General features: G+C 49.2%; 1 protein-coding gene across 9 annotated transcripts in view; it reads left to right on the top strand.

The window, feature by feature from the left end:
* Positions 1–26,058, top strand: part of LOC116947617 (semaphorin-3A-like) — a 178,111-nt gene extending 152,053 nt beyond the window's left edge. For 6 of the 9 annotated variants that reach the window (XM_032963575.2, XM_076070754.1, XM_032963570.2 and 3 more), the window contains exons 8-18: positions 371–516; positions 1,925–2,039; positions 3,604–3,673; positions 7,092–7,236; positions 9,494–9,713; positions 13,774–13,865; positions 14,722–14,763; positions 16,266–16,423; positions 17,194–17,264; positions 18,070–18,215; positions 20,564–26,058. In XM_032963575.2, the coding sequence (XP_032819466.2) occupies positions 371–516; positions 1,925–2,039; positions 3,604–3,673; positions 7,092–7,236; positions 9,494–9,713; positions 13,774–13,865; positions 14,722–14,763; positions 16,266–16,423; positions 17,194–17,264; positions 18,070–18,215; positions 20,564–21,082 (1,724 nt within the window). In that variant the 3' untranslated portion in view covers positions 21,083–26,058. The remainder of the gene's footprint in view (positions 1–370; positions 517–1,924; positions 2,040–3,603; positions 3,674–7,091; positions 7,237–9,493; positions 9,714–13,773; positions 13,866–14,721; positions 14,764–16,265; positions 16,424–17,193; positions 17,265–18,069; positions 18,216–20,563) is intronic. The other 3 variants (XM_032963578.2, XM_032963573.2, XM_032963572.2) reach the window with 3 other exon arrangements.
* Positions 26,059–27,055: the final 997 nt, after the last annotated feature.

The raw sequence follows: 27,055 nt of genomic DNA, 5'->3' as shown, positions 1-27,055 counted from the left end.
ATGCACTTGTTGTGGTCTAGCGTTAGATCAAACAGGAGGAGGATTTCTCCACAACTCGGGCTGTCGCCTGACGAGGCCGCTTGCAATTACCGGCGAAACGTCACTGTACTCGAATTGTAAATGTCGTGGCTGTATTCTCCAATGCACAACCGGTTGGTGCTGAACGAGTAACCAATTGGCACGTTTTGTTTTACGTGACAAACCTTTAAAGATTGGGCGCGTCGAGTGGTGGCGGGTTTAACGACACATTTATATTCGTGCGATCCAACCCCCCCCCAAAAAAACCCCCTCTATCATGGAATATCACTGGGCACGTGTTCAACTGACGTCCAATGCAAATGTATGTATGTGTTTGTTTGATTTCCCCCAGAGCCGAAGTTCATCGCAGCGCACAGAGTTCCCGAGAGCAATGGCTATGAGGACGACGACAAGGTCTACTTTTTTTTCCGCGAAACGGCGATGGAGTCGGAGCACCCAGGCAAGGCGGTGTACTCGCGCATCGGGCAGGTGTGCCGGGTAAGTCCTCGCAGACCCACGCTGCTCGTGAAGCAGCCCGTGGCGATGGCACCACTTTGCGGAAGACGACTTGGCGGGGAGTGACGGGATCAGGTAGAATGAGAAGTGAAATCAGAAACAACTCGGGGCGGGGGGGGGGGAGATGCAATGGGCGAGGAGAGAAAGCGCCGAGGAACGCTGCGAGTACCCTCGACTCCGTTAACCGCTGATTTTGTGTTCCGTGCCTTCTCTGTGAGCCTGTAAAGCTACATTGTGTCACGTGCACACAGCCCCTTGTCAATCCACTGCTGCAGGAAGGCCTCCCCGCGTCCTGTCAGCCGTACCATTAATTTGGCCATACTTCACCACACTGGTCAGTGTGTGATGGTGAAGGCAGAGGCCACGGAGATGTGTAAGCAAAAGGAGTACTGCACAGTGTAGTCTCCAACACACCGGTGTCCTGAACTCGTAACGAATTGTCACGCTTTGTTGGCGTGACAAACCTTACGACTTGGCTGTGACTGGTGCTGGTGGGTTTAACGACATTTACATGCACGCTATCTAACCCAACAAAAAAACTCATGGACAATATTGGTCAAGCAAGCCAAATCCGTGTTGAAGTACTGCACAGTCCTGCACTGCCCTCTGCTGGTCACCAACCCGAGCACTGGTCAACAACAACCGCCATTCGCCACTAGGTGGCGGTGACGCCACCACGGCGCTTGTACCAGGCTAGGTGCACTTTAAGGCCACTTGTAGTGTCGAACGCCCGCTGGCAGGAGGCCACGGGACAGACCCAGGCACCACGGTTCGACTGACTGAGATGACTGACCTGCGCCCCTACTGTGCCAACTGGTTGTGTTTTATCCGCCCGACGCTCCGATCGTTGTTGTGAGCGTTGTCCAGATACAGCAACCACTCGCCACTGGTGTTTGATGTGGCCCCAGACTTGGATGAGCGCTGTGTAAACTGAGCATTGTGTGCAATGAAACAAACTCCCACCTGTTTGTCCACGTACCATTACAATGATGGACTAAAATATGTTTTATTTTTAAGTAGAGATGGAAGGAAGTTTATTTTATTACCTGGAAATTAAAGACAAAAATGATCAACATGAGGATTTGCAGCGTTTTTGTCAGGTGATGTCTTTGTTACAAACCCGGCAACTCGAGTTCGATTCCTGCTCACGGCCAACACCAGTGACGATTATCTGTACTCCGTCCTGGGCCTCCCCTTGGTCGACTCAGCTTCAAATGAGTGCCTGGTGCGCGGTGTGTAAAACATCACCACTGGGGAGACAAAGTTGGTCGGGCGTGGTGCTGGCCACCCACTCCCCTCGTGCCCTACTCGCTAACAGCACTTGCCCCGGCAGTCTATTAATAAGCTATATGGGGGGGACCTTTTTGTGTGTGTGCGCCTGTGTCCATAGAACGACGTGGGAGGGCAGAAGAGCCTGATCAACAAGTGGACGACGTTCCTCAAGGCGCGGCTGGTGTGCTCCGTGCCGGGCCCTGACGGCATCGACACCTATTTTGACGAACTGCGTGAGTTGGCGGCGAAGCGAGGGTTCAAAGCGTTTCGCCGCTTGCCTCGCGGTCACCTTCGAGAGCGTTTGCGTTTCGTCGTCAGCGATGAGCCGCGGGTCTCTCCGCCGCTGGATGACGGCCTCCGCCAAGCCGCCGCCACCTCCCGCGACCCTCCCCGTCGTGTGGGCACGACCCGCGTGGCGGAGTCGCCTCGGCCGCTCAGCCAGCAAAACTTCGCAGTAAAGGATGCCACAAGACCCTTGTCGATCCACTGCTGGATGAAAAGCTACCCCTTGCTATGTCAATCATACTTGACCATACTTCAACAATGCCGGTTGGGGATCGAGGGGCCTATGGCCAGTTCCGATATAATTTACTGCTAATGATAGTTGCGGTGATTTATTATTTTACAAGTTCCGTAGTTATAATAGAATTTGAGGCATTTAAATACAACGTTAAATATGCTCCAATTCCAGAATCGCAGACAGATAGAGGCTGCGTATGTTTGGACTTAAAAAAAATCGTGTGCGTTCACCACTGTACGTGTTTTAATTTGTAAAACTATCACATGATAGTTATCATGTCATCGAAATTTTAAATTAAAAGCACCTCCGCCAATATTTAGATTTTTTTGCAAAATGAAAAATGGTTTTGCCCTTACCATCTGGTAACTGTTCATATCTTGAATATCTATTTACATTATTTTTTTGGATGGAAAAATATAACGTAACATACGGGGTCCAAGCACAACCCATAAATAGCTCGGAATTAAATTTCCACCCCCGCATTTCTTTTCATGTCAGACAAAGAAAGCCACTCAGCCCGCAATCGTGATCTTTACACCACTCTGGGATTTAGCCCCTTGCATTGATTGATTGTGGCTCACATGGCATATTTTAAAACCTTACCTTTTTAATTAAACATATTTCCCAGTCCACATTATGAGGTTTTTTTTTAATTAAAAAAATGGGAGAATCAAAAATGTATTTAAACTTGTATTTGGGGGTTGCAAATCAAAATCATGTTTATTGATTCGCAATATATCTTTGCAACCTACTTAAAGTGTTTTATTTTTACTCATCCCTTTGCAAAACATAATTGGAACATACTGCACATTGCTAAAAGTTTAATAAAAAAAAGTGATCGCAATTTTCCCATGAAAACGTACAGTTACTCCGTCGGGACATCACGTTTAATGTTCTCGCTTATTCATCCATCTGTGAATTCTCACATTCGCTGCAGTTTTAAAGAAACACATTTTCAATAGAATGTATCTCAAATAACTATCCTCGCCTGTAACTGAATCGGCGCTCTATAGAGCCGCAGACGTATGTAAGGGGGTAAGGCCCCGAGGGGCCACTTGGGTATAAAGTTTCCCTCCAAGCCATCATCAACATTATGATGGCAACACTCGTGGCGCAGTGTAATGCGCACGGCATTCATTCGACGAACAAGTCCCAGGTGTGTGCAAACCACCGTAGCCGCGATAGAGTGCAGGAAGTGCTGCTCTATTATTATTATTATTACTACCACTACTACTAAGTTTCACTGAGGCATTTGTGGCGGGGTGGTTTCATTGCAGAGGACGTGTACCTGCTGCAAACCAGGGATGCGAAGAATCCGGTGATTTACACGATCTTCACCACGACAAGGTAGGAGGCTTGCTTTTCCCATGACTCGGGCAACTGCCCTTTTACAATCGTCGATGACTGACGAGGCATGAGAACGCGGCACCCGACGAGAACTCTACACAGCTGAAAATGTCGCTTCGGCGCGGCAGGGTGTGCCTCGCAGCAAGGAGGACCTGGGTTTAATTCCCGGACCCGGGCACCTTTCTGCGTGAGGCTTGTTCTCCCTCCCCCTCCCGCTGTTCGCCGTGGGTATCTTCCAGGTTCTCCAATTTTCACCCGTGCATCCCATTGCTAAAAAAATACCTGGAATTTTCTCAATTGGGATTACACACAGCAGCAGTAGCAGCAACAACGTCGCTCCATTCTGTGAAAACTTGGCAGGACCCTCCTGAAAAAAAGATTATTGAGACTCAATGAGGTTTTACCGAGTAAACAAGCGGATCTACAGTATAATTATCACAATAATGATATGCACTGAGCCCGATATAAAGTTTTCCAGTTGTAAAGTGTACTTGACCGTCACCGGCAAAGCCGTTGTGGATATGATGACGCCTTATCACCACAGTGCTGTGTATGTGTTGTGTACAGACTTTCACAACAGTTCATGATTAATGTACGGAGAAGTCACGCGGCTTCATTTCTGGGTTCCCATGGAGCTGAAGTCATAAAAAGTATATTTATTAGAAGCAAAACAAAACACTCGAATGTTAACTACAAGATAGAGACAAATGAGCTTACTCTATGTTATAATTTATTTTTTGTATCTGCTGCAATACTCACTGGGCCTCTTTCTGCAAAGAAAACCACGAGCCAGTCCAAGTGGACTGTAAGTAGTGGCATTTGTACCATTCCCCTGCTGCACATCAGTGGACTTATCCCTTCCGCAAACTCAGTCTTTAAGATGGCATTGCACATTGTGCCTCACACGGTTGAACTTTCTGTCCGTTCCAATCGACGTAGTCACAAAGTTGCACGGCCCGGCAAAAATCTGCACTTGAGCTGCCCTATTTTTAGTTAATCACAACAATAATAATAATAAAAACATCTAAAATAAAGATATTCGCTTCAACATCAACATCCCTTGACCCGGAAGACTCTCCTCCTCCCTCTCTCTCTCTGCAGCATTCTCTCAACGCTGAACACACACGATCAGTCGCAACGCCTCCACCCGCGTGCATCCAGCACTTGCTGGACCCCTGTGCTGATGGACACATTCCTTCATGCCTTCGTCACCTCTCATCTCGACTATTATGAATGTCTCGTTTAGGACTTGCCCAAATTCCTTACTTCCAAACACCAAATGATGCAAAACACTCCAACAAGACGTTTTTTCTAAATACTATTTTTTATTTAGCCAGGTACGGCCCACTGAGCTATACGGCTATTTTTCAGAAGCAACCAGGCCACAAATTATAGCTCATCGAAGTTGTTTATCATCATCATCATCATGTGGAAATTAATAGCAGCCAAATACTCACAACGCATGTTTATAAATGTGGAGGGAAAACCTTGAGGACCTGGAGAAAAATCTACGCGACCAGAGGGAGAACACGCAAACTCCAAACATTGAGGCGTCTGGGTGGGGATCGAACCCACGCCCTCTTGCTTACCAGGCGAGGTCGTTAACATCTCCTAGCCACCGTGGCGCCCTCTCCTAAGGAATATAAATGAGACCACATCACCCCAATGTTCATATCTCCTCCACTGGCTCCCAATCCAATTGTTAATCATCTCAAATATTATCCTTACATAATTCGAGATCCTCCACGACTCGTCCCTGTGCACCACTCGAATCTGCGTCTCACTCCGCTTGCTCCCCGTGTCCTCTGTCACATCAACGGAGACCTTGTGCGGACACTCTCAGACAATATCTGCTCGGCTCGTTTTCTCCTTCCCCGTTGTTCCCGAGCTCCCTTCTCTCCGTCTGTCCGTACTGATGACTCCCCGTTTTCAAGTCCAGTTTTAAGACGAATTCTCCGCTGCCTGAGGTTGAATTAGTTTTGTATTCTATCTCAAATGCAATGTCCTGTTGTTATCATGCGGGGGAGGGCAGCACCATGACGAGTAAGGTGTCCTATGAAAGTGCTAGCTCTAGTGGCTCAACAAAGAAAAAATAATATGAACAATTAGATCAGTGGTTCTTCTTAACCTGGGGTGCACGCTGCATCCCCTGGGGGATGCGTGATGCCCTTTCTGGGGGTGTAAGAAATGGATGGAATTCTTTAGACATTTTTAAAGGATTGAGAACCAAAGGGGTGCAAGGCTGCAGTATAGGTGAAGAACCGCTGGGTTAGAGACCACGTGGCAATCTGCTTGATGAAGGCAGCCCAATGCCACGGCAACCGTGGGGGTTGCTTGGCTACAGACTTCACCTGCTGGTCGGTGCAGGTTCATGAAGGGGTGGAGACCCAGCATCTGTTCAGGTTGATGAATGGGTGAAGACTCAGCATCTCCTGCTCCACTCGTCTTCATCTTTGTCGTCTTTTGGCTTAATTTTCTGTATACTTATTTAAATGTCCCCTTGCATATCCATCTGTGTAGGGTTGTTTTACTCTAAGTTTAATGTTTAAGGGTTTTTACAGGGATTGTGTTGTAGAGCGACTGTGAGGCCTTGTGGGAATGGCGCTCTGTAAAGCTGAGTTTTACTTCCCTACTTACTTAGACATCACTTGAACGTCATTGGCTTTGGCTTGGAATCCAGTCACTGAGTGCATAGCACAAAGCACAACAACTACGCCACGTCACCGCCTTAAATGTCGAGTTAAAATAACGTGAAAACGACATTTCTTCAGTGACTAACACACACCTATGTGCATTCATTACTCTCGTAGTTGTGTTGTGTCGATCAGCACTCCGGTCAACAGCGGCTTTTGGTTGGCCATCGGTCACCACATCGCGTGGCGCTTTCAGATGCGCTCCTGCGGCCGTCTGGAATGCTCTTCTTTCCGATATTACAACGCCGCTGGGAGCTACGCACTTTTAAACATAGATTGAAAAGTTACAACTGCTTCTTGTGTTCACTTTGTTGTCCTTCACCCGCACCTCCGATTCGAATGGTTGGCTACGTACGGTGCGGAAGAAGTTCAACAAACATACAAAGACAAAGATTCCCCTTATAGCCTATAATATACTCTTAGGGCAAGTGCAGTAAGTGAGTAGCACCTATGAAGGTCGGAACGGCGCTACGAGGGGGTTGGTGGCCAGCACCGCGCCCGACCGCCTTTGTCTCCACAGTGGTGATGTTTTACACACCGCGCACCAGGTACTCATTTGAGGCTGAGTCGACCTAGGGGAGGCCCACGATCTATTCAGATAATCTTCACTGGCATAGGCCGTGAGCGAGAATCGAAGCCCGTGTCGCAAGCGGGCTGACCGCTGCACCGGTGCCCCCTGAGCACGTCGGTGACCAGGTGCGCATGTGCGTTGTGTGGCCTTGCAGCAGCGTGTTCAAGGGCTCGGCCGTGTGCATGTACAGCATGGCGGACGTCCGCCGCACCTTCCTGGGCCCGTTTGCTCACAAGGAGGGCCCCAGTCACAAGTGGGTGGCGTACCAGGGCCGCGTGCCCTACCCGCGCCCTGGCACCGTGAGTCCCTCGCCGCTAAGCGTCTGTTCGCGCACGCTCATTATCCGTGAACAAGGCAATCGCCAGAATAATAACAACATGTGCACACGCACACGCACGAACCCTATACGCAGCTAATCAGGCGTTCAGCCACCAAGAATTACATACGCATACCGACAGACTAATGGATTTCGTGGTTTAACGGCATTTGTGGTTTCAAACATTTCACTTGTCGATGACGTTCTGGATACCCCGGGGGGAGAAAAAAAAACTTTGGGAAATTCGACGCACAAATATTTTGGGGTTTCTGATGAATTCCATTCAATTTGAGTGGGATAATAAATGTATTTAATAACCCTCAGAATTGTGACCACGTGCTTCTAGCCCATTGGGTAAACCACGGATTGTATTGTAAATAGTCCTGTGCGCTCACGTGTTTTTAATTCAGGGAAGCTATACGGTGTGTTTAAGAGCAACATAAACGTTCAACATTGAATATTTTTTCACACAAAGCTGGCATGTATCCATGTGAACACTCACTCTCATATTCACATGCATAAATGTCAACCCCCTATCAGTGCCTACCTTATTACAGACTAATTGAGACTTTATTGGTCACCCCGTGCCCTTATAAATTTCAACGTTCATCCTACAAAGTTCCATCATAAGGGAGAAACACAAACAAATAGACAACACGTTTTTGGTTTGTTTTTGCCTGTATTGAAACGGCTGTACGCCGTATGGACCTGAAAACTCAATTTCCCTGTACTGGAATACGGGTAAACCGTATGGGTTGACAGGTATGCTCTCACACACTCACACACTCAGACACTCACACACTCAGACACTCACACAAACACTCAGACACTCACACATTCAGACACTCATACACTCAGACACGCATACATACACACACTCAGACACACACTAACACACACACTCAGACACTCACACAAACACTCAGACACTCACACACTCAGACATTCATACACTCAGACACGCATACATACATACATACACACACTCAGACACACACTAACACACACACTCAGACACTCACACACACACTCAGACACTCACACACACACACTCGGGACACTCACACACTCAGACACTCATACATACACACACTCAGACACACTAACACACACACTCAGACACTCACACTCAGACACTCACACAAACACTCAGACACTCACACACACACTCAGACACACACTAACACACACACTCAGACACTCACACTCAGACACTCACACAAACACTCAGGCATTCACACACACACTCAGACACTCACACCCAGACACTCACACAAACACTCAGACACTCTCACACACACTCAGACACTCACACACACACTCAGACATTCATACACTCAGACACGCATACATACATACACACACTCAGACACACACTAACACACACACTCAGACACTCACACACACACTCAAACACTCACACACACACTCAGACACTCACACACTCAGACACTCATACATACACACACTCAGACACACACTAACACACACACTCAGACACTCACACTCAGACACTCACACAAACACTCAGGCACTCACACACACACTTAGACACTCATACTCAGACACTCACACAAACACTCAGACACTCACACACACACACTCAGGCACCCACACACACACACTCAGACACTCACACCCAGACACTCACACAAACACTCAGACACTCACACACACACTCAGACACTCACACCCAGACACTCACACACACACTCAGACATTCACACGCACACAGACTCAGACATTCACACACACCCAGACATTCACACAGACTCAGACACTCACACAAACACTCAGACACTCACACACACACTCAGACACTCACACCCAGACACTCACACACACACTCAGACATTCACACGCACACAGACTCAGACATTCACACACACCCAGACATTCACACAGACTCAGACACTCACACACACACCCATACACTCACACACACACTCAGACATTCACACACACACTCAGACACTCACACACACACCCAGACATTCACACAGACTCAGACACTCACACACACACTTAGACACTGCACCAGGTACTCTTTTGAGTCTACACACCCAGACATTCACACAGACTCAGACACTCACACACACACCCAGACATTCACACACACACTCAGACACTCACACACACAGACTCAGACACTCACACACAAAGACACACACACTCAGGACACTCACCAATACCAATGACACTTTAACACGCGCGCTGATCTACCTGTGCGTGCGCCGCAGTGCCCGAGTCGCATATTTGGGGGGTTTGAGTCGACGAGGGCCTTCCCGGACGAGGTGGTCAGCTTCGTGAAGAGCCACCCGCTGATGCTGCACCCGGTGCGACCCGCGGCACAGCGGCCGCTGCTGCTGCAGACCGACGTGGGGTACCGCTTCACGCAGATCGTCGTGGACCGCGTGGAGGCCGACGACGGCCACTACGACGTCATGTTCATCGCCACCGGTCAGCGGGGACGCGGGGCGCTTCTCTCTGTGACGTCTCTCTGGGGGTGGGACGAGCGTGGTGTGTCTCTCTGTGACGTCTCTCTGTGACGTCTCTCTGTGACGTCTCTCTGTGACGTCTCTCTGTGACGTCTCTCTGTGTGACGTCTTTCTGTGACGTCTCTCTGTGACGTCTCTCTGGGGGTGGGACGAGCGTGGTGTGTCTCTCGGTGACGTCTCTCTGTGACGTCTCTCTGTGTGACGTCTCTCTGTGACGTCTCTCTGGGGGTGGGACGAGCGTGGTGTATCTCTCTGTGTCGTCTCTCTGTGACGTCTCTCTGTGACGTCTCTCTGTGTGACGTCTCTCTGTGACGTCTCTCTGGGGGTGGGACGAGCGTGGTGTGTCTCTCTGTGACGTCTCTCTGTGACGTCTCTCTGTGTGACGTCTTTCTGTGACGTCTCTCTGTGACGTCTCTCTGGGGGTGGGACGAGCGTGGTGTGTCTCTTGGTGACGTCTCTCTGTGACGTCTCTCTGTGTGACGTCTCTCTGTGATGTCTCTCTGGGGGTGGGATGAGCGTGGTGTGTCTCTCTGTGACGTCTCTCTGTGACGTCTCTCTGGGGGTGGGATGAGCGTGGTGTGTCTCTCTGTGACGTCTCTCTGTGACGTCTCTCTGTGACGTCTCTCGGGGGGTGGGACGAACGTGGTGTGTCTCTCTGTGACGTCTCTCTGTGACGTCTCTCTGGGGGTGGGACGAGCGTGGTGTGTCTCTCTGTGACGTCTCTCTGTGACGTCTCTCTGGGTGGTGGGACGAGCGTGGTGTGTCTCTCTGTGACGTCTTTCTGTGACGTCTCTCTGTGATGTCTCTCTGGGGGTGGGACGAGCGTGGTGTGTCTCTCTGTGACGTCTCTCTGTGACGTCTCTCTCTGTGACGTCTCTCTGTGATGTCTCTCTGGGGGTGGGATGAGCGTGGTGTGTCTCTCTGTGACGTCTCTCTGTGACGTCTCTCTGTGACGTCTCTCTGTGTCGTCTCTCTGTGACGTCTCTCTGTGATGTCTCTCTGGGGGTGGGATGAGCGTGGTGTGTCTCTCTGTGACGTCTCTCTGTGACGTCTCTCTGTGACGTCTCTCTGTGACGTCTCTCTGGGGGTGGGACGAGCGTGGTGTGTCTCTCTGTGTCGTCTCTCTGTGACGTCTCTCTGTGTGCCGTCTCTCTGTGACGTCTCTCTGTGACGTCTCTCTGGGGGTGGGACGAGCGTGGTGTGTCTCTCTGTGACGTCTCTCTGTGACGTCTCTCTGTGACGTCTCTCTGTGACGTCTCTCTGTGACGTCTCTCTGTGACGTCTCTCTGGGGGTGGGACGAACGTGGTGTGTCTCTCTGTGACGTCTCTCTGTGACGTCTCTCTGTGACGTCTCTCTGGGGGTGGGACGAGCGTGGTGTGTCTCTCTGTGACGTCTCTCTGTGACGTCTCTCTGTGATGTCTCTCTGGGGGTGGGACGAGCGTGGTGTGTCTCTCTGTGACGTCTCTCTGTGACGTCTCTCTGTGACGTCTCTCTGGGGGTGGGACGAACGTGGTGTGTCTCTCTGTGACGTCTCTCTGTGACGTCTCTCTGGGGTTTGGACGAGCGTGGTGTGTCTCTCTGTGACGTCTCTCTGTGACGTCTCTCTGTGACGTCTCTGTGGGGGTGGGACGAGCGTGGTGTGTCTCTCTGTGACGTCTCTCTGTGACGTCTCTCTGTGACGTCTCTCTGGGGGTGGGACGAACGTGGTGTGTCTCTCTGTGACGTCTCTCTGTGACGTCTCTCTCTGACGTCTCTCTGGGGGTGAGACGAGCGTGGTGTGTCTCTCTGTGACGTCACTCTGTGACGTCTCTCTGTGACGTCTCTCTGGGGGTGGGACGAGCGTGGTGTGTTTCTCTGTGACGTCTCTCTGTGACGTCTCTCAGGGGGTGGGACGAACGTGGTGTGTCTCTCTGTGACGTCTCTCTGTGACGTCTCTCTGTGACGTCTCTCTGGGTGGTGGGACGAGCGTGGTGTGTCTCTCTGTGACGTCTCTCTGTGACGTCTCTCTGGGGGTGGGACGAGCGTGGTGTGTCTCTCTGTGACGTCTCTCTGTGACGTCTCTCTGTGACGTCTCTCTGGGGGTGAGACGAGCGTGGTGTGTCTCTCTGTGACGTCTCTCTGTGACGTCTCTCGGGGGGTGGGACGAACGTGGTGTGTCTCTCTGTGACGTCTCTCTGTGACGTCTCTCTGTGACGTCTCTCTGGGTGGTGGGACGAGCGTGGTGTGTCTCTCTGTGACGTCTCTCTGTGACGTCTCTCTGTGACGTCTCTCTGGGGGTGGGACGAGCGTGGTGTGTCTCTCTGTGACGTCTCTCTGTGACGTCTCTCTGTGACGTCTCTCTGGGGGTGAGACGAGCGTGGTGTGTCTCTCTGTGACGTCTCTCTGTGACGTCTCTCTGGGGGGTGGGACGAGCGTGGTGTGTCTCTCTGTGACGTCTCTCTGTGACGTCTCCCTGGGGGTGGGACAAGCGTGGTGTGTCTCTCTGTGACGTCTCTCTGTGACGTCTCTCTGTGACGTCTCTCTGGGGGTGGGACGAGCGTGGTGTGTCTCTCTGTGACGTCTCTCTGTGACGTCTCTCTGTGTCGTCTCTCTGTGACGTCTCTCTGTGACGTCTCTCTGGGGGTGGGATGAACGTGGTGTGTCTCTCTGTGACGTCTCTCTGTGACGTCTCCCTGGGGGTGGGACGAGCGTGGTGTGTCTCTCTGTGACGTCTCTCTGTGACGTCTCTCTGTGACGTCTCTCTGTGACGTCTCTCTGTGTGACGTCTCTCTGTGTCGCCTCTCTGGGGGTGGGACGAGCGTGGTGTGTCTCTCTGTGACGTCTCTCTGTGACGTCTCTCTGGGGATGGAACGAGTGTGGTGTGTCTCTCTGTGACGTCTCTCTGTGATGTTCTTCTCATGCAGCGTGAACCATCGCGTGAACTCCGTTCACCCTCGCAGCAGCTTTTGGCTGGCCATCGAACACAGACGGTGGTCACCGCGTCATCGTGCGGCGCTTTCAGATGCACTTGTGCGGCCGTCTGGAAAGCTTTTCCGTCCGATATTAGGATGCCACTGGAGCTATGCACTTTTACATCATCGAGATTGAATACTTATTTCTTGAGAACTGCTTTTGTGTTTAGTTTGCTGTCATTCCAATGGCTGGCGATGCAATAGCCACCAGAGTAGCTGAGCCACTCCCATTGTGAATCACCGTATCCACTGTGAGTTTAAAGGTGCGGGCTTAAGGCGCCGCTGGTCGAAGGGGCTCCGCTAGAGGCAACTTCAGAGAGAGCCTGTCTGGAGAGTACTTGGCCTACTCTTCCACGCCGGACAGATGTCTTGGTAGAGGGGAGAGTAACCCACACTTTACCCTACCATGCATGACCTGTCGATCGACTGCTGTGTGCTCCTTTTACGCTGCTGGGGCGCACAGCAGCTGGGAATTTTCTCGTGCATTGGGTCGACTGCTAAAATGCTTTACCCACTCTCACGTGAGAGTGATGTAATTTGTAAGACTTAGCCATTGCATTGCAGTGATGAAGTCAAAATCACAAATGGGGTGCGCGATTTGTGTGTTATACGTACTTGCGTGTCATATAAGCATTGTGTCATGTGATGTGTGCGGTGCTTGCGCGGGTGTGTCTCTGTGTGGGTGTGCGGTGCTTGTGGTGTGGGGTGGCATGGGGTGTGTGTGTGGTGCGGAGGGGGAGCGGTGGCGCAGCGGTTAGCGCTTCGCCACGCTACGAACCCGACGAGCGCAGTTCCATCCCGCTCACGGCCGGTGACGATTATCTGAACCGGCCCTGGGCCTCCCCTAGGTCGATTCAGCCTCAAATGAGTACCTGCTGCGGTGTGTAAACATCGCCACTAGGGAAACAAAGGCGGCCGTGCGTGGTGCTGGCCACCCACCCCCTCGTGTGCCTTGCCGGCCTTCATAGGTGCTCGCTGACGTCAACTTGCCCCAACAGTCTGTTAAGGCTATACGGGGGAGCGTTGTCTTTGTGTGTGGTGCGTGCCGTGTGGGTGCGTGGCGAATGCAGACGTGGGCACAGTGCTCAAGGTGGTGTCTGTGCCACGTCAGACCTGGCAGGACTTGGAGGAGGTTCTGCTTGAGGAGATACAGGTCTTCAAGGTTCGTCTGCACCTACAGGGATTGGAGCCCGCAGGCAGAGAGGAGAGTTTGTATTTGTAGCCCTGCAGTGAAATGGTGGCAAATGCCGGTAGCAGTGACATCATACTCGACCTAATAATTGCCACTGGCCCAATTATTAGAACGATGCACATTCATGGTGTTTATTTCTGCCTTGCTTTCCACTTAAAAGTGCACAGACCTGTGCTGGCTGTTGCTGCACTGACCTCTGCTGCTCACCGCGTTGTCTCACAGCCATATAGCAACCCTATAGCAACCTATAGCAGCTTTATAACAACCCTATAGCAACCAGTAACCTATAGCAACCCTTTAGTAACCCTTTAGTAACCTATAGCAGCCCTATAGCAACCCTATAGCATCCCGATAGCAACCCTATAGCAACCTATTGCAGCCCTATAGATATCCTATAGATATCCTATAGCAACCCTTTAGTAACCTATAGCGGCCCTATAGCAACTTATAACAACCCGATAGCAACCCTATAGTAAGCTATAGCATCAATATAGCAACCTATAACAACCCAAAGCCCACCGCGTCATCTCATAACCCTATAGCAACCCTATAGCTACCCACAGGCCACTGCATCGTCTCACAGCCCCATAGAAACCCTATAGCAACCTGTCAGCCCTATAGCAGACTGTTTGTTAATGCTGTCGCCCATCCAAGCACTATCCAGGCTCAGGCCTGCTTAGCTCCCCAGAACGCATGAGGAGATCTGGTCGCAGGCCTTTTTGTTAAACTATAATTCAACGTAAACACAAATTTGTGCTGGTTGTGAATGCATTGTGTTGTTTATTTACTTACTCATTTCAGTCGTCATTTGTGTGTTTCAACTTAGGAACCTGAACCCATCTTGAGCATGGAAATCTCATCAAAGCTGGTGAGTTCCCTAACGCCTTTTCAAAAGTGCCCTGTGTACGATTCAATGTTGTTTTCACAAATAATACCTTTTTTTAGATCACTACTGCTTGCTGCCAGTGATGTAAATGAATTCAACAGTCGGGAAATAGGCTTCAACGTGAGCGAACGTTGCTCGAGTTTAAATGAAAAAAACAACGCACACGTGGATTTTCCAGCGAACTGCATTCAGTTGATACTCTTTGGTTTTATCTTCTGCTGTGACTATTCCACCTGAAGACAGAGGCTTGTGTTGCCTCCGAAACGTCGTGATTTTTTTTTTTTTTTTTATCTACGGTGACTTTACCGAATAAAACCAAAGAGTATGAATCCTTGAAGTCACGAAAGCTTCAAATCTAGAATGCATTCAGTTGGTTTGTTAGCAAGATTAGTGTTTAAAAAAAAAGAGTTTCGACCAAATCCCTGGACTGGCCCAGGTGCCCCCTAGGCACCATCTAAACGTTGCATTCATGCCTTATGGGACTGTCCCACCATGAGGACATTCTATGATAAAATTTACCGATCTGTAGAACGTGATGTCTGGCACTGAGACAATACCCAACATTGTATCCTCCTCCTCCTGGGCCTTAAACCCCAAGGCATTACCAGGCACCAACACACCCTTCTCCAAGAATTTAGCAGTTTCGTTAGAAAGATGATCCTGAGCTACTGGAATAATCATGGGGACCCCCCTCATTCACCCTTCAACATAACTCCCTATTCGTCCTAGCTTTAGAACACCTGAGTCGGAAACTGAGGAATAGGGAAGGGGAGTTTACCCAGATATGGGGCCCCCTTGTGAATGCCACTCCAGAGAACCTGAGTTCATTTGACTGAACTTGAAATGAGACCGACTCCCCCTCCCCCCTCCTCTTTCCCCCTTCCTTCCCTGAAGAAAATGGATCTGACGCACGAACCGCATAACGCTACGGTCCTACGCGTCTGCGTTGGTTGTCTGTCCTAGCCACCTATCCCGTTATGCACCGCTCACCTGTCGCAGAAGTTGTACACCACCCATGGTTGGATCAATAGAAATCGTTTTCAAACAAAATAGCTTCAACACAAATGTCCCCGACTGATTTCCAGGTTTCAGGGACACGGAGATCCCGGAAAAGGGAGCTGGCATGCGTGATTTGCCGGAGAGGCCGTGGGTTTTCACCAAGTCGGCGTTATGGCGCCTCGTTTGCCGCTAGTAAACTCTCTCCTGGCAGCAGAGGCGGATCTGGAAAGTGCCCATGGGTGGGAAGTTCGTTAAAAAATGGCAGCCTTTTAAAATAGGGCCTACATTGAATAATAATGATACTAAAAAGAATATAGAAAAAATTATCCCTTAAATATCAATCAAACACCAATAAATATTCGTGTGGGGGGGGGGTGTTAATCACCCCCATCTCCCCAGTCGCCCCCCACTACGAGCATGGCACGGCAGAGCCCGGACATCGCACACACGGCGCGCGGTGTCTTCCGCCCGTTCCTTGACCACAGCAATACCTCTACATCGGCTCGAGCGGCGGGCTCACGCAGCTGGCGCTGCACCGCTGCGGGGTGTACGGCGAGGCGTGCGCCGAGTGCTGCCTCGCCCGGGACCCCTACTGCGCCTGGGACGGCGCCTCCTGCACGCGATACTTCCCCAGCTCGCGCAGGTTCCCCGCCGCCGCGATCGCCGCGTCCTCAAGCTGGCTGTGACGTCACGGGCAGTTCTCCTGCCAAACGCGTCTTGGCTGTCAAAACGCGGATTGGATGTAGAGCGCGAATCGAGCGGACGGGACTACGTGGCGCGAGGAGGAATGAGCGGTTTGTGCGGCTGCCTCGGCGTAGCGTCGTCACACGAGGCGTCGGGATGCTGCTGGATGCTTCTAGATGCTACCCGCTCGCCTCAGTCCGTGCTCAACCTGCATACGCATCTCGCGTGTTTTCGTGTCATTGTGCTTTATACCCTATACTATATATAATTTATTATAACGCGATTTTTCCACAATGCGGTGTTCTTCAGGAAGCAACTACCGCGTTACAGGAGAACAGAAAAATGTAATTGAACTATTTTTTTATTTTACCAGGTAAAGCTCGCTGAGCTACATAGCTCTTTTTCATAAGTGACCTGGCGACAAATGATAGCTCAACTAAGTGGCTTATCATCACGTGGAAATTTCTAGCAGCCTAATGCTCTAAACGCATGATGTTGATTATTAATTTGGTGGGAAAAACCGGAGGACCCACAGAAAAATCCACGCGACTACGGGGAGAGAGAGAGAACATGCAAACTCCAAATATACAGCAGCAGGCGTCAGGGTCGGGGGCGAACCCGTTACTTCCTGTATACCAGGCGAGGTTGTTAACATCTCGCCACCGGGGCACCCATTACGATGCTATTGTGCCGCTTTAAGCATTACCGTCACGGCTTTTGCTTTCGCAGCAGGAGGTCACGGCGGCAGGACGTTCGCAACGGAGACCCCCTCACCCAGTGCTCCGACCAGTACTACTCACGTAAGTGTGCGGCAGCGCTTCAAACAATTATTACTCGCGACCCCGTCTTTCCTGGCCGCGAGCACCTGGATCCAGGGCCCAGCAGCCTTATGCTACTCCTGCTTTGGCAGATTTTCAGATAAAGTGATGTTTAAAAGTAAAACTTGTGTTTAAATATTTGTGACGTCTCATAAGCTATTGAGAAATACATGGGATTCCAGAGACGGGCACAGAGATAGTCTTTATACTCACATGGGCATGTTGTGATTAACCGTCTTGCCAATAAAATGTGTAATACATATTTTTTTTTCAAACACAGCAAGTTTGCTTTTCGTATTATTAAGCACATAGTGGTGGCTTTGTGCTTATTGATCCTTTCTCCAGAGACAATAAATATGCAAGACAATACACCTTCTTTCAGTATCAATCCCTCTGCACAAAAATAAATGAGCTTTTTTTACACATCCAAACTGGCACACAGCCTTCTGTGGAGTGCATAGTTTCAGCAGCAATTGGTTCAGCACGTGCAAACTCTGGACGGGGTTTTGGCGTTCACTGTCTCACCGGCAAGGTTCCCCACTTCTGTCAGACAACGGTTTCCCAGTCCGACGCGACACCACACAACACGTCACACAAAATAACCACGAGCGTCATTGTGGAGGATGTACGTGCGTTAAAACTTCCTACGCACCGTACGTAGCCAACCATTGCTATTCGGAGGTGCGTGGCGGGGCGGGAGGGAGGGGGGAGTCAACAAGCTAAACACGACAACAACAACAACAACAAGCGGCCTGCTTGAGTGCTGGGAGCCTGTGTGTGGCTTCAGTGGCTGGGGATGCAGAGAGCATGGAGGAGCAGCTGGTGTACGGAGTGGAGAACAGCAGCCTGCTGCTGGAGTGCCTCCCCAAGTCCCAGCAAGCGCATGTCTCCTGGCTCCTTGGCAAGCTCAGCGGCCAGTCCGCCAAGAACGAGGTGACCGCCTCCACTCCCCACCAGCGTCGTTGGCAGGCATCTTCCCCGTTAGTGACGTTGGCGTGGAGAGCGTCGCGTGGGGGTTGTGTTTCCGTCAGTGAGTGGGACTGAATACGTCGGTACTTTGGGCCGAACTGGCTTTCTTCAGTGAGACTTTGGTTTTAGACGCCCGTCTAGAGTTGTGTCAATGCAGCGTTAGTGGAGCTAATAGAGTAGTGGTACAGTTTGGTGTTGTGGTGGAGAAAGGTAAAGTCCAACGGTGGGTGTTTGGTGAAAGCTCCCAGTGGGAGATGTTAAACCATCTGTTTCGAGAACATTTTATTTTTCACAAAGCAGTTGTTCAAACTATCGTTAACTAGTCACCAGAATAGCTATATGAACATATCGGCACTGCTACAATATGGCATAAAGTAATATAGTTAAAATTGAGGGGCATCACTCGAAAAGTTAATCTTAAAGTAATATAGTTAAAATTGAGGGGCATCACTCGAAAAGTTAATCTTCTAAAAGTTAATAATTAAGGTTCTTGAGTTAGATCACGTAACTATAAATGCGTCGTAACCCTCCACCACCCGACTGAACCAATTAGTAAGGGATTTACATCCAGCATCATCGGACGATTTGGCAAATTGCCCGATGATGCTCGGTGTAATTACCAGCGAAACGTCATACTCAAATTGTAAATGTTGTGGATTTACTCTTCAACACACCGGTGGGCTGAAGTAGTAACTAATTGGCGTTTTATTTACGTGACAAATCCCTTACTAATTGCCTGTGTTGGGTGGTGTAGGGCTACGACACATTTATACTTACGCGATCTACGTGACTTTACCGAAAGAACCAAAGAATAATTCTAAAAGTTTGTTAAACTTACAAGGTTTTAAAACTAAATGTAAGCAACAAGAGTGTGAAAATTTGGAGGCAGGTTTATTATATCAACAGACCCACATTGCAAAAAAAACCATAATAAACAGCAAAGAGGGAAAAAACTGAATAAAGATCTATATGTTGAGACTGAGAAGATTTTAATTACGTGCTAAGAATAAATAAAATAGACGACAAACATCGGGGAAGCAAATCCACGACTGTGAATTCCAGGCGGGTGTGGGTAGCAGGTTTGTATTTATCCACCCGCCTTGCAAATCAGATAGTGTGACTTTTGAGATGTTAACGCTTCAATGACAAAGTGTATCAGGACTCCGCCTGGTACGGAACCATGAGCGCAGTAAGCACTTGGCAGTACGGTGCAGCGGTAGGAGATATTTTTTTTGTATTTCATACTCGAAAAAATACCGGACCGTAACTTTGTACCGTGCCTTTTGATTTTTTGTACCGTACCTTTGAGATCATTTTGGTATCGTACCAGTACGGTAAAATTTCGTACCTTATGCCATACAAAAATAAGAAAAAAAGGGAAAGATGACAAGCAAGCTTTATAGTATATCGTTTTGCCTGATTTATATTTTGCTGAATGCTTCTTACCCTTTAAAAAAAACAATCTTCTGTTAACATGTTCGATTGCTTTGTTAGAATTGACAAAAACGCATTTAAATCCAAAATGGCATAATTTTTAAATGTCGATTAAAAACGCTTAAAATTCTCATTCGTTATCAACGCTAAGTGGCATTTTGAGAAAGGAATCTTGCCTGCCATTTTAGTTTTTGCTAGCTGACCTGTTAAATTATTGTAGACAATAGAGTAGAATGATTAATTGGTCACCTGAGTTGGTACAGAAAGGGTACATAAAAAATATATATCTGTACTTCCGTACCGTAGCTGATGACAAGAATACTGTACCGTAATATCATACCGTAGTTAAGAACCAAAACATCATGTATCGTGCCGTAATTTCGTATCGTACCGTACTGCTACTCTTGCCTGTTGTGCTCACTGTACGCACTTTGGCAAGGTCCTCGTTCATGGGGCTTCTCACACGGAGCCTGGTGACCTCATTCATTGCAAATTATCACGAACTGACTGATGCGTGCGTGAAAACTTAACTTGTAATAAACCCTGCAGAAGCAATACCAAATTAATGAGCACACCTGGAGGAAGTGGGGCTATTTTCAGAGCTACTGTTTAAAAATCAATTGTTAAGTTAAAAAAAAAACGTCACACATGCGTGAAGCATCAAACCTCTGATCACGATCAGGATGTGCTTGGGCTTTGTGTTTTACCCTCTGAGCTCCGTCCAAGCATTCAAAGAGAAAGGGGTGAACACAAACTGCAACGACGGCCTCCGGTGAAATTCAGCGGCCCCCCTTCCGCGCGTCGTTATCCGCCGGGGCGTGCGTCCCGTGTCTCCTTTTGACGCGGCCCTTTCACCCCCGCCCCCTCCACCCGCGCAGGTGACGCTGGACGACCGCGTGGCGAAGACGGCCCACGGGCTGCTCTTCCGCGGCACGCTGCGCGGGGACACGGGATCCTACCTGTGCCGCGCCTCGGAGCACGGCTTCGCGCAGACCCTGCGGCGCTTCCGCCTCGAGGTGATCGACGCCGCGCAGCTCGAAGAGCTCCTGCAGAAGGAGGACGAGGCCATGTCCAGGGCCAGGATCGCGCAGGCGACGGAGGGCGCCGGCCCCTCGCCGCCGCCGCCGCCGCCGTCCTTGCCGGGCGCCGCCCCGCAGGGCCAGCTCTGGTACCGCGACTTCATGCAGCTCATCAACCACCCGACGCTGGGCGGCGTCGATGACTTCTGCGAGCAGGTGTGGCATCGCGAGCGGCGGCACCACCGCGGCCGGCAGGGCAAGGGACGGCACCACGGAGGCTTCGGCCACGCAAAGTGGAAGCACCTCCAGGACGGCAAGAAGGGACGCAGCCGTCGCACGCACGAGCCCGAGAGGTCGCCGCGGAGCGTGCGCCCCTGACTGTGACGGACGCGTCACGTGACGCGTGGCACGGCGTGGCTTCTCACCTGCAAACCCCATGCTGTGAAACGCTGGGTTATCTTTTTTTTTTGATCATCATCGTCGTTGATTTGTCATCGCCTTTTCAAAAAGACTTTCTCCTCGTCTCTTGTGCAAGCGGTATCTCCATTAAGCTCGTGTACATTAAAACAAATATATATATTAAACCGTCGTTTAAATGTTCCAAAAAAAAAAAGGCATGTGGGGTGGGAATTTGTTCTCGGCTAATTCGGAAATTGTCTGGAGATTGATTTTTGCTGTTTTATCCAATGTACATAGTCAGGTTTGTCTGAAATTGTTGTTGTGCGCATTTCACATTTTTTCCGCCTATGGCCACCCAACCTTCGCGAGCTTTTCTTCTCGGGCAGTTCATGGCGAACCACTGAAGTACAAGAGCACAATGCGTATCCGGGAGTTACAACTCGCAAGTGGACCGGTGCGTGTCTACAAAGGGTCTGACGTAAGCTCGTTAAAACGCTTAATTTTTTTTTTTTTGGAATACCGTGAAAGGAAGTTAATATTCTTAGAGTGCCACTTCTGTGGTGTATGGGTGTCATGGCGGCCCAGTACTAAATGCTCTCGTCAAAGTAGTATTAGGTCACAGGGTAAATATTTCAGAGAATACCGGAGAGAATCGTACAGTCCCATTACAACAACAATACTTATGGTGTCCTTAGTTTCATCCAGGTAAGCCTCGCTGAATCTCAAGACTATTTCCTTAAAGAGAGGTTCCTGCATTGGGATGTTTGTCCAGTTCCATTAATGAGTGGGAACATTAAAACCAAATGCGCTACGCATACCAGGGGCTTACTGTCGAAGCTCTGGCCAGATGGATTCTTAAACCTCTTTCTGTACTGCCAACCTTGCAATACTTGGAATTCACAGGAACTATCCCATCCAACTTTTAACCAGGCTTAAACCTATAACAGAGTTTTTTTGGGTTAGATCGTATAAACATAAATGTGTCGTTAAGCCCCCCACCGCCCGACACAGCCAATTAGTAAGGTTTGTAATTTAAATTGTAAATGTTGTGGGTTTACTCTCCAACACACCGGAGTGCTGGACTAGTAACTAATTTGCTTGTTTTGTTTACGTGACAAACCTTATTAATTGGCTGTGCCGGGTGGTGGTAGGTTTCACGACACATTTATATTCATGCGATCTTACCCAAAAAAAAAAAAACTCATGGATAATATTGGTCACGACCACCAACGTGGTAACCAGGCTTAAACCTGCTCAGCTTCCAAGATCCAGAGAACCCTAGCTTTAGACAACTTAAGAGCATTATTGAAAGCACAATCTCACATCAAATATCGTAGCTTGGTCAACAAATGACCCTTACAAAATCTTGTGAACATATGGAGCAGTCTCATAATGATAACTATTTCTAGGAGTAATGCCTCCCATTTACCTGCACAACTTAAAAAGCACAATCTTGTAAATTCCTGCAAAGGCCTTGGAGTATTTCAGACAAAGTCAGCTAACATGAATTCAGGTGTTCTCTTCTAAGAATCTTGACTCGATATGTTTCAATACGCACGCGCATGTGACAAAATCATAATCTTTCGGGTCTCATGCTGAGTGGGTTTTGTGTCTGGTCGCGGTGTATTAGTATGCGTAGGTGAGAGTGGGCAGGCTGGCGCATCTGTCAGTCGTCTCAGGCAGTTAACTCGTAACACTTGGGTCTGTCCCGTCTCCACCTGTCAGCGAGCCTTCGACACTCCACAAGGCCCCAAGGTTCATCTAGCCTGGCACAAGCTCTGTGGTGTCATCACCGCCGCTTCGTGGCGGATGGTGGATGTTGTTGTTGTCGCTGCAGGGCAGGTGAGGGCTGGTAGAAGTGTTTCCTCTGTCCCTCACGTGAGGACGAGGACAGCAGGAGCTTGAGTTCTGTGGCTTCTCGACCAGCTCACCAACATGTTTATTTTGGTTACAGCTCTGCCACAATTCCAGTAGCACAATTGGGATATTGCTATTTCACAATCCAAAACAACCATTTAAACGTGACATGTATATTTGAATGGCTGAAGTCATACTACAAGAACACGTTTTCCTACTGCGTTGGTAATAGCTGCTTGACGTTTCATTGGATGCCATACGCCTAACTTAAAGGTATGTGCGTAATAGTGCAAGTGATGGGTGCACTACAGATGCTTAGTAATTGGTGGGTGCACGACAGCTCGCGTCTCACATGCTGATGACATGTGCGTAGTATTCTGTAAAACGAGCTGCAGTGTTACATACCGGTGCTACGTGCTGATCTCTCTGGGGGGGGGGGGGCGGAATGCTTCCATGGACTTACCAGCATTGCTGAAGACGACAAGTAAGAGGTGGCTGGTGGAGTGGAATTTTTCGGGGGGGAGGGGGCGCCTTTTGCTTGGAATGCCCTGGGTTGTGGTGCCTTCCACCTGAGGTCATGGAGAGGGCACCGCCGGGTCACCAGGTGACGGGCGGCCGAGTGATATTCCAATCGAGTAGAACCCCTCTTAACGACTCTAATTGGTTCCACGAACTCGGTGGTTAAAGCAAGTACTAGGAAATCCATGTTAAAGGCGTCATTTGTTCCGATAGCATCGAAAGTTACCCTTTTTAACCCCAAAACACGTACTTTAAAATAATTAAACAATGTATATGAATACATAAAAATACGAACATTATAAATACATAATATGAAAAGAAATATGGTTAATCAATGCGTTAATTAATATTTACTGTACTTACAACAGCCCGTCGTTAACATGGCAATGGTCGGAAAGTGAACACATTGGGCTCTATAGACGCCCGTCGTTAAGCGATTCGCCGTCAAGAGGGGCTCTGCTGTACCACGACAAAGGCACACAAACTCATGAAGTGGGAGGAGACAGAGAGATCATATTTGGGTTCACTTTTGAACTGACAAGTCAAACTTGCATCTAGGCTTTGCTTGTCATCAGCACGGATCGTGATAGAATGAATGATTGAACCCACAACCAGTGAATGAATTCCCGGCCCTATCGACGATCCCCCCCACCCAGCCATGCGATGAACATTGAGGGTGCTGGTATCTTCGTGGGTGAGCAAATAACAGTGTTGGCGTAACGTTTTAGTGGTGTAGCCTCGCAAGTTGTGGGCTTCTAAGCCCCGTCAAACTTGGCGCGCACAACCATTACCAATAGTCATTTGTTGAAGAATATTTATAATATGTAAAGCAAACACGTTTTTTAAATAAAAAAAATACATATATAAGCGATTACATGATAGAACGTTATGAAAATTAATCGGATTGGTTACAATCATGTTTTTTACTGAGGTTACAATGTGAATCCTGTAACTCGAGTTGGCTCACATTTTCACTGGCGTTTCACAACATTGAATAGAAATAAGAAAATATTAGAAGTGCTTGTTTCAGCAAAGGTACAGATCATGGTAGAGGATTCTCCAAATGATATTCTGTAAATGGACGTATTGGCGGTACATCGATGAAGCGTAGCACACGACGATCCTCATGAAACAGTCGGAAATAAAAATGTTCATCAGATAATCTGCTTTTTTAAAAATCAGTCATTAATTGATCCTGTCGTTTGACGCGATTCGAAGTTGTATTCAGTCGGCTGAGCCTTGCTAAAAAAAAAGGTCGATATTGACCGGTGACTCGGTTCCTGGGCCCGCGAACTTTTTGGGCCGACCAGGGGGAGGGATGCGCCTGAATTGCAGCAGCAGCAGCAGCAGCAGCTTCCTTGCGTTGCCTTATGAGCCCGAGGTCGGACTGGAGCATCATCATCTGCTTCTTCTTCTGCTTCTTCTTCGTCGTCGTCGTCGTCGTCTTGATCCGCCGATGGACAGTCCGGCGAGTTGAGCGTTGGAAATGAATTGAGGAATTGTCCAACCGAGTTTAGGGCACGGCTCAGATCTGTCGAGGGCACGAGGAGTCAAAAACACGGATCAGCCAATCGTCATCAGGGCTGGGTGCTGCTGCACGGCAAACAGACCGTGGACATTCTTCGTGATCGGCCCGCTCACATACACGTTCACTTTCCCACTGCTTCGACATCACGAGGACTGATTTGGACGCAACATCACCACTGCCACCACCCTGCAAGATTTTCTGATCGGGGTTGATAATCGCGGGGAGATAAATAAGAGCGATTTGTGTTTGTTTAATCACTCAGCGCCGGTGGTACCGCCAACACGTCCACATGGAGAAAACGGAGGGCTTGTCAGTCGAATTTTCACTTCAAAATGAAAACGGACGTTACGCTTGTGACGAATTCCGTCGTGAAGTGTGGTGACTACATTCCTGCTCCGAGTCACGCGGCAGCATCGTCCGCGGTCGCCTTCAGACTTCACACGACTCGTCTTGATTGCGAAGAGCATTTGTTCTGGAATGTCCTGTAGTTGGCAGCTTTAGAATATGAACGTGGTTGTGGCGACACGTTTTGGCTTGCTTGGATGACAACCGAGGGATGTATTTCAAGCCTCGTAACCCTTCATGGGAAACCCACGTTGCGTTCAGTCCCATTTTGTGCTGCCTGCCAATAAGACTTCGTTTACAAATGACAATACAAAGATGCATGGCTCATATTTTTCACAATCAACTATCACGTTGATTGAGTACCAATGTAACTTAATATTTGTTTGACATCTGCTGTTTCCCGCATTAAATGCACATGCCAGTCCTATTGAAATAGAACAGTATGACTGTTTTGCATTGTGATGAGGTTCTTACATATTACATTGTGGATTAATGAACAGAACACGTAATAGCTTTTATGGGCCATGTACTTTACCCGTTATGGGCATATATTCTCAATTTACACTATTTTTCTTAGATGAATTTATCACTTGGTAAGAGCACATGAAGGTAATTCAGTCATGCTCTGTAGAACAGAATTGGTTTACAAATGTGCATGTTACTGTTAACTGTATTTTGAATAAAATAAGCATAAGTTTAAATGTTACATTTTGTCAGACGATGGGATTTTTGTACATAAAAAAGCTACACGTGACCATATTAACACAAACAAATATCTAACAGTAGATAAGGTTTTTAAAAAAAATTGTGATCCGTCATTGCAACGATCTGCCTTGCACTGCGCTTGTGTTGGATCTGGAACGTGGCGTCGAGTGCTTCTCATTCTGACATCGCACAGCCGGTGGATTGGCGATGGGGGCAAAGCCGCGGGGTGGTTCGAGAGCGTCCGCGCGTGCTGCTCTCGACGTGCAGACCGGTACCGGGAGGACGTCGGAGCGAGAGGCTCGGAATACAAATTCCCCCGCCGGGCACCACGAGAGTGGAGCGCTTTGTGAGCTCGTGTTGAGGGTGGAGCACTTTGTGAACACGTGTTGAGGGTGGAGCACGTTGTGAACACGTGTTGAGGGTGGAGCACTTTGTGAACACGTGTTGAGGGTGGAGCACGTTGTGAACACGTGTTGAGAGTGGGGTACGTTGTGAACACGTGTTGAGAGTGGAGCACGTTGTGAACACGTGTTGAGAGTGGAGCACGTTGTGAGCTCGTGTTTGAGGGTGGAGCACTTTGTGAACACGTGTTGAGGGTGGAGCACGTTGTGAACACGTGTTGAGGGTGGGGTACGTTGTGAACACGTGTTGAGAGTGGAGCACGTTGTGAACACGTGTTGAGGGTGGAGCGCTTTGTGATCTCGTGTTGAGAGTGGAGCACGTTGTGAGCTCGTGTTGAGGGTGGAGCACTTTGTGAACACGTGTTGAGGGTGGAGCACGTTGTGAACACGTGTTGAGAGTGGAGTACGTTGTGAACACGTGTTGAGAGTGGAGCGCTTTGTGAGCTCGTGTTGAGAGTGGAGCACTTTGTGAGCTCGTGTTGAGAGTGGAGTACGTTGTGAACACGTGTTGAGAGTGGAGCACGTTGTGAGCTCGTGTTGAGAGTGGGACACGTTGTGAACACGTGTTGAGAGTGGAGCACGTTGTGAACACGTGTT

Source organism: Petromyzon marinus, chromosome 30, assembly GCF_048934315.1.
Source record: "Petromyzon marinus isolate PM22_M1 ecotype Great Lakes invasive population chromosome 30, UKy_Petmar_22M1.pri1.0, whole genome shotgun sequence".
In the NCBI taxonomy this organism is placed as follows: Eukaryota; Metazoa; Chordata; class Hyperoartia; order Petromyzontiformes; family Petromyzontidae; genus Petromyzon; species Petromyzon marinus.
Note: the sequence above shows the minus strand (reverse complement) of the source record. Positions and strands in the feature narration are given on the sequence as shown.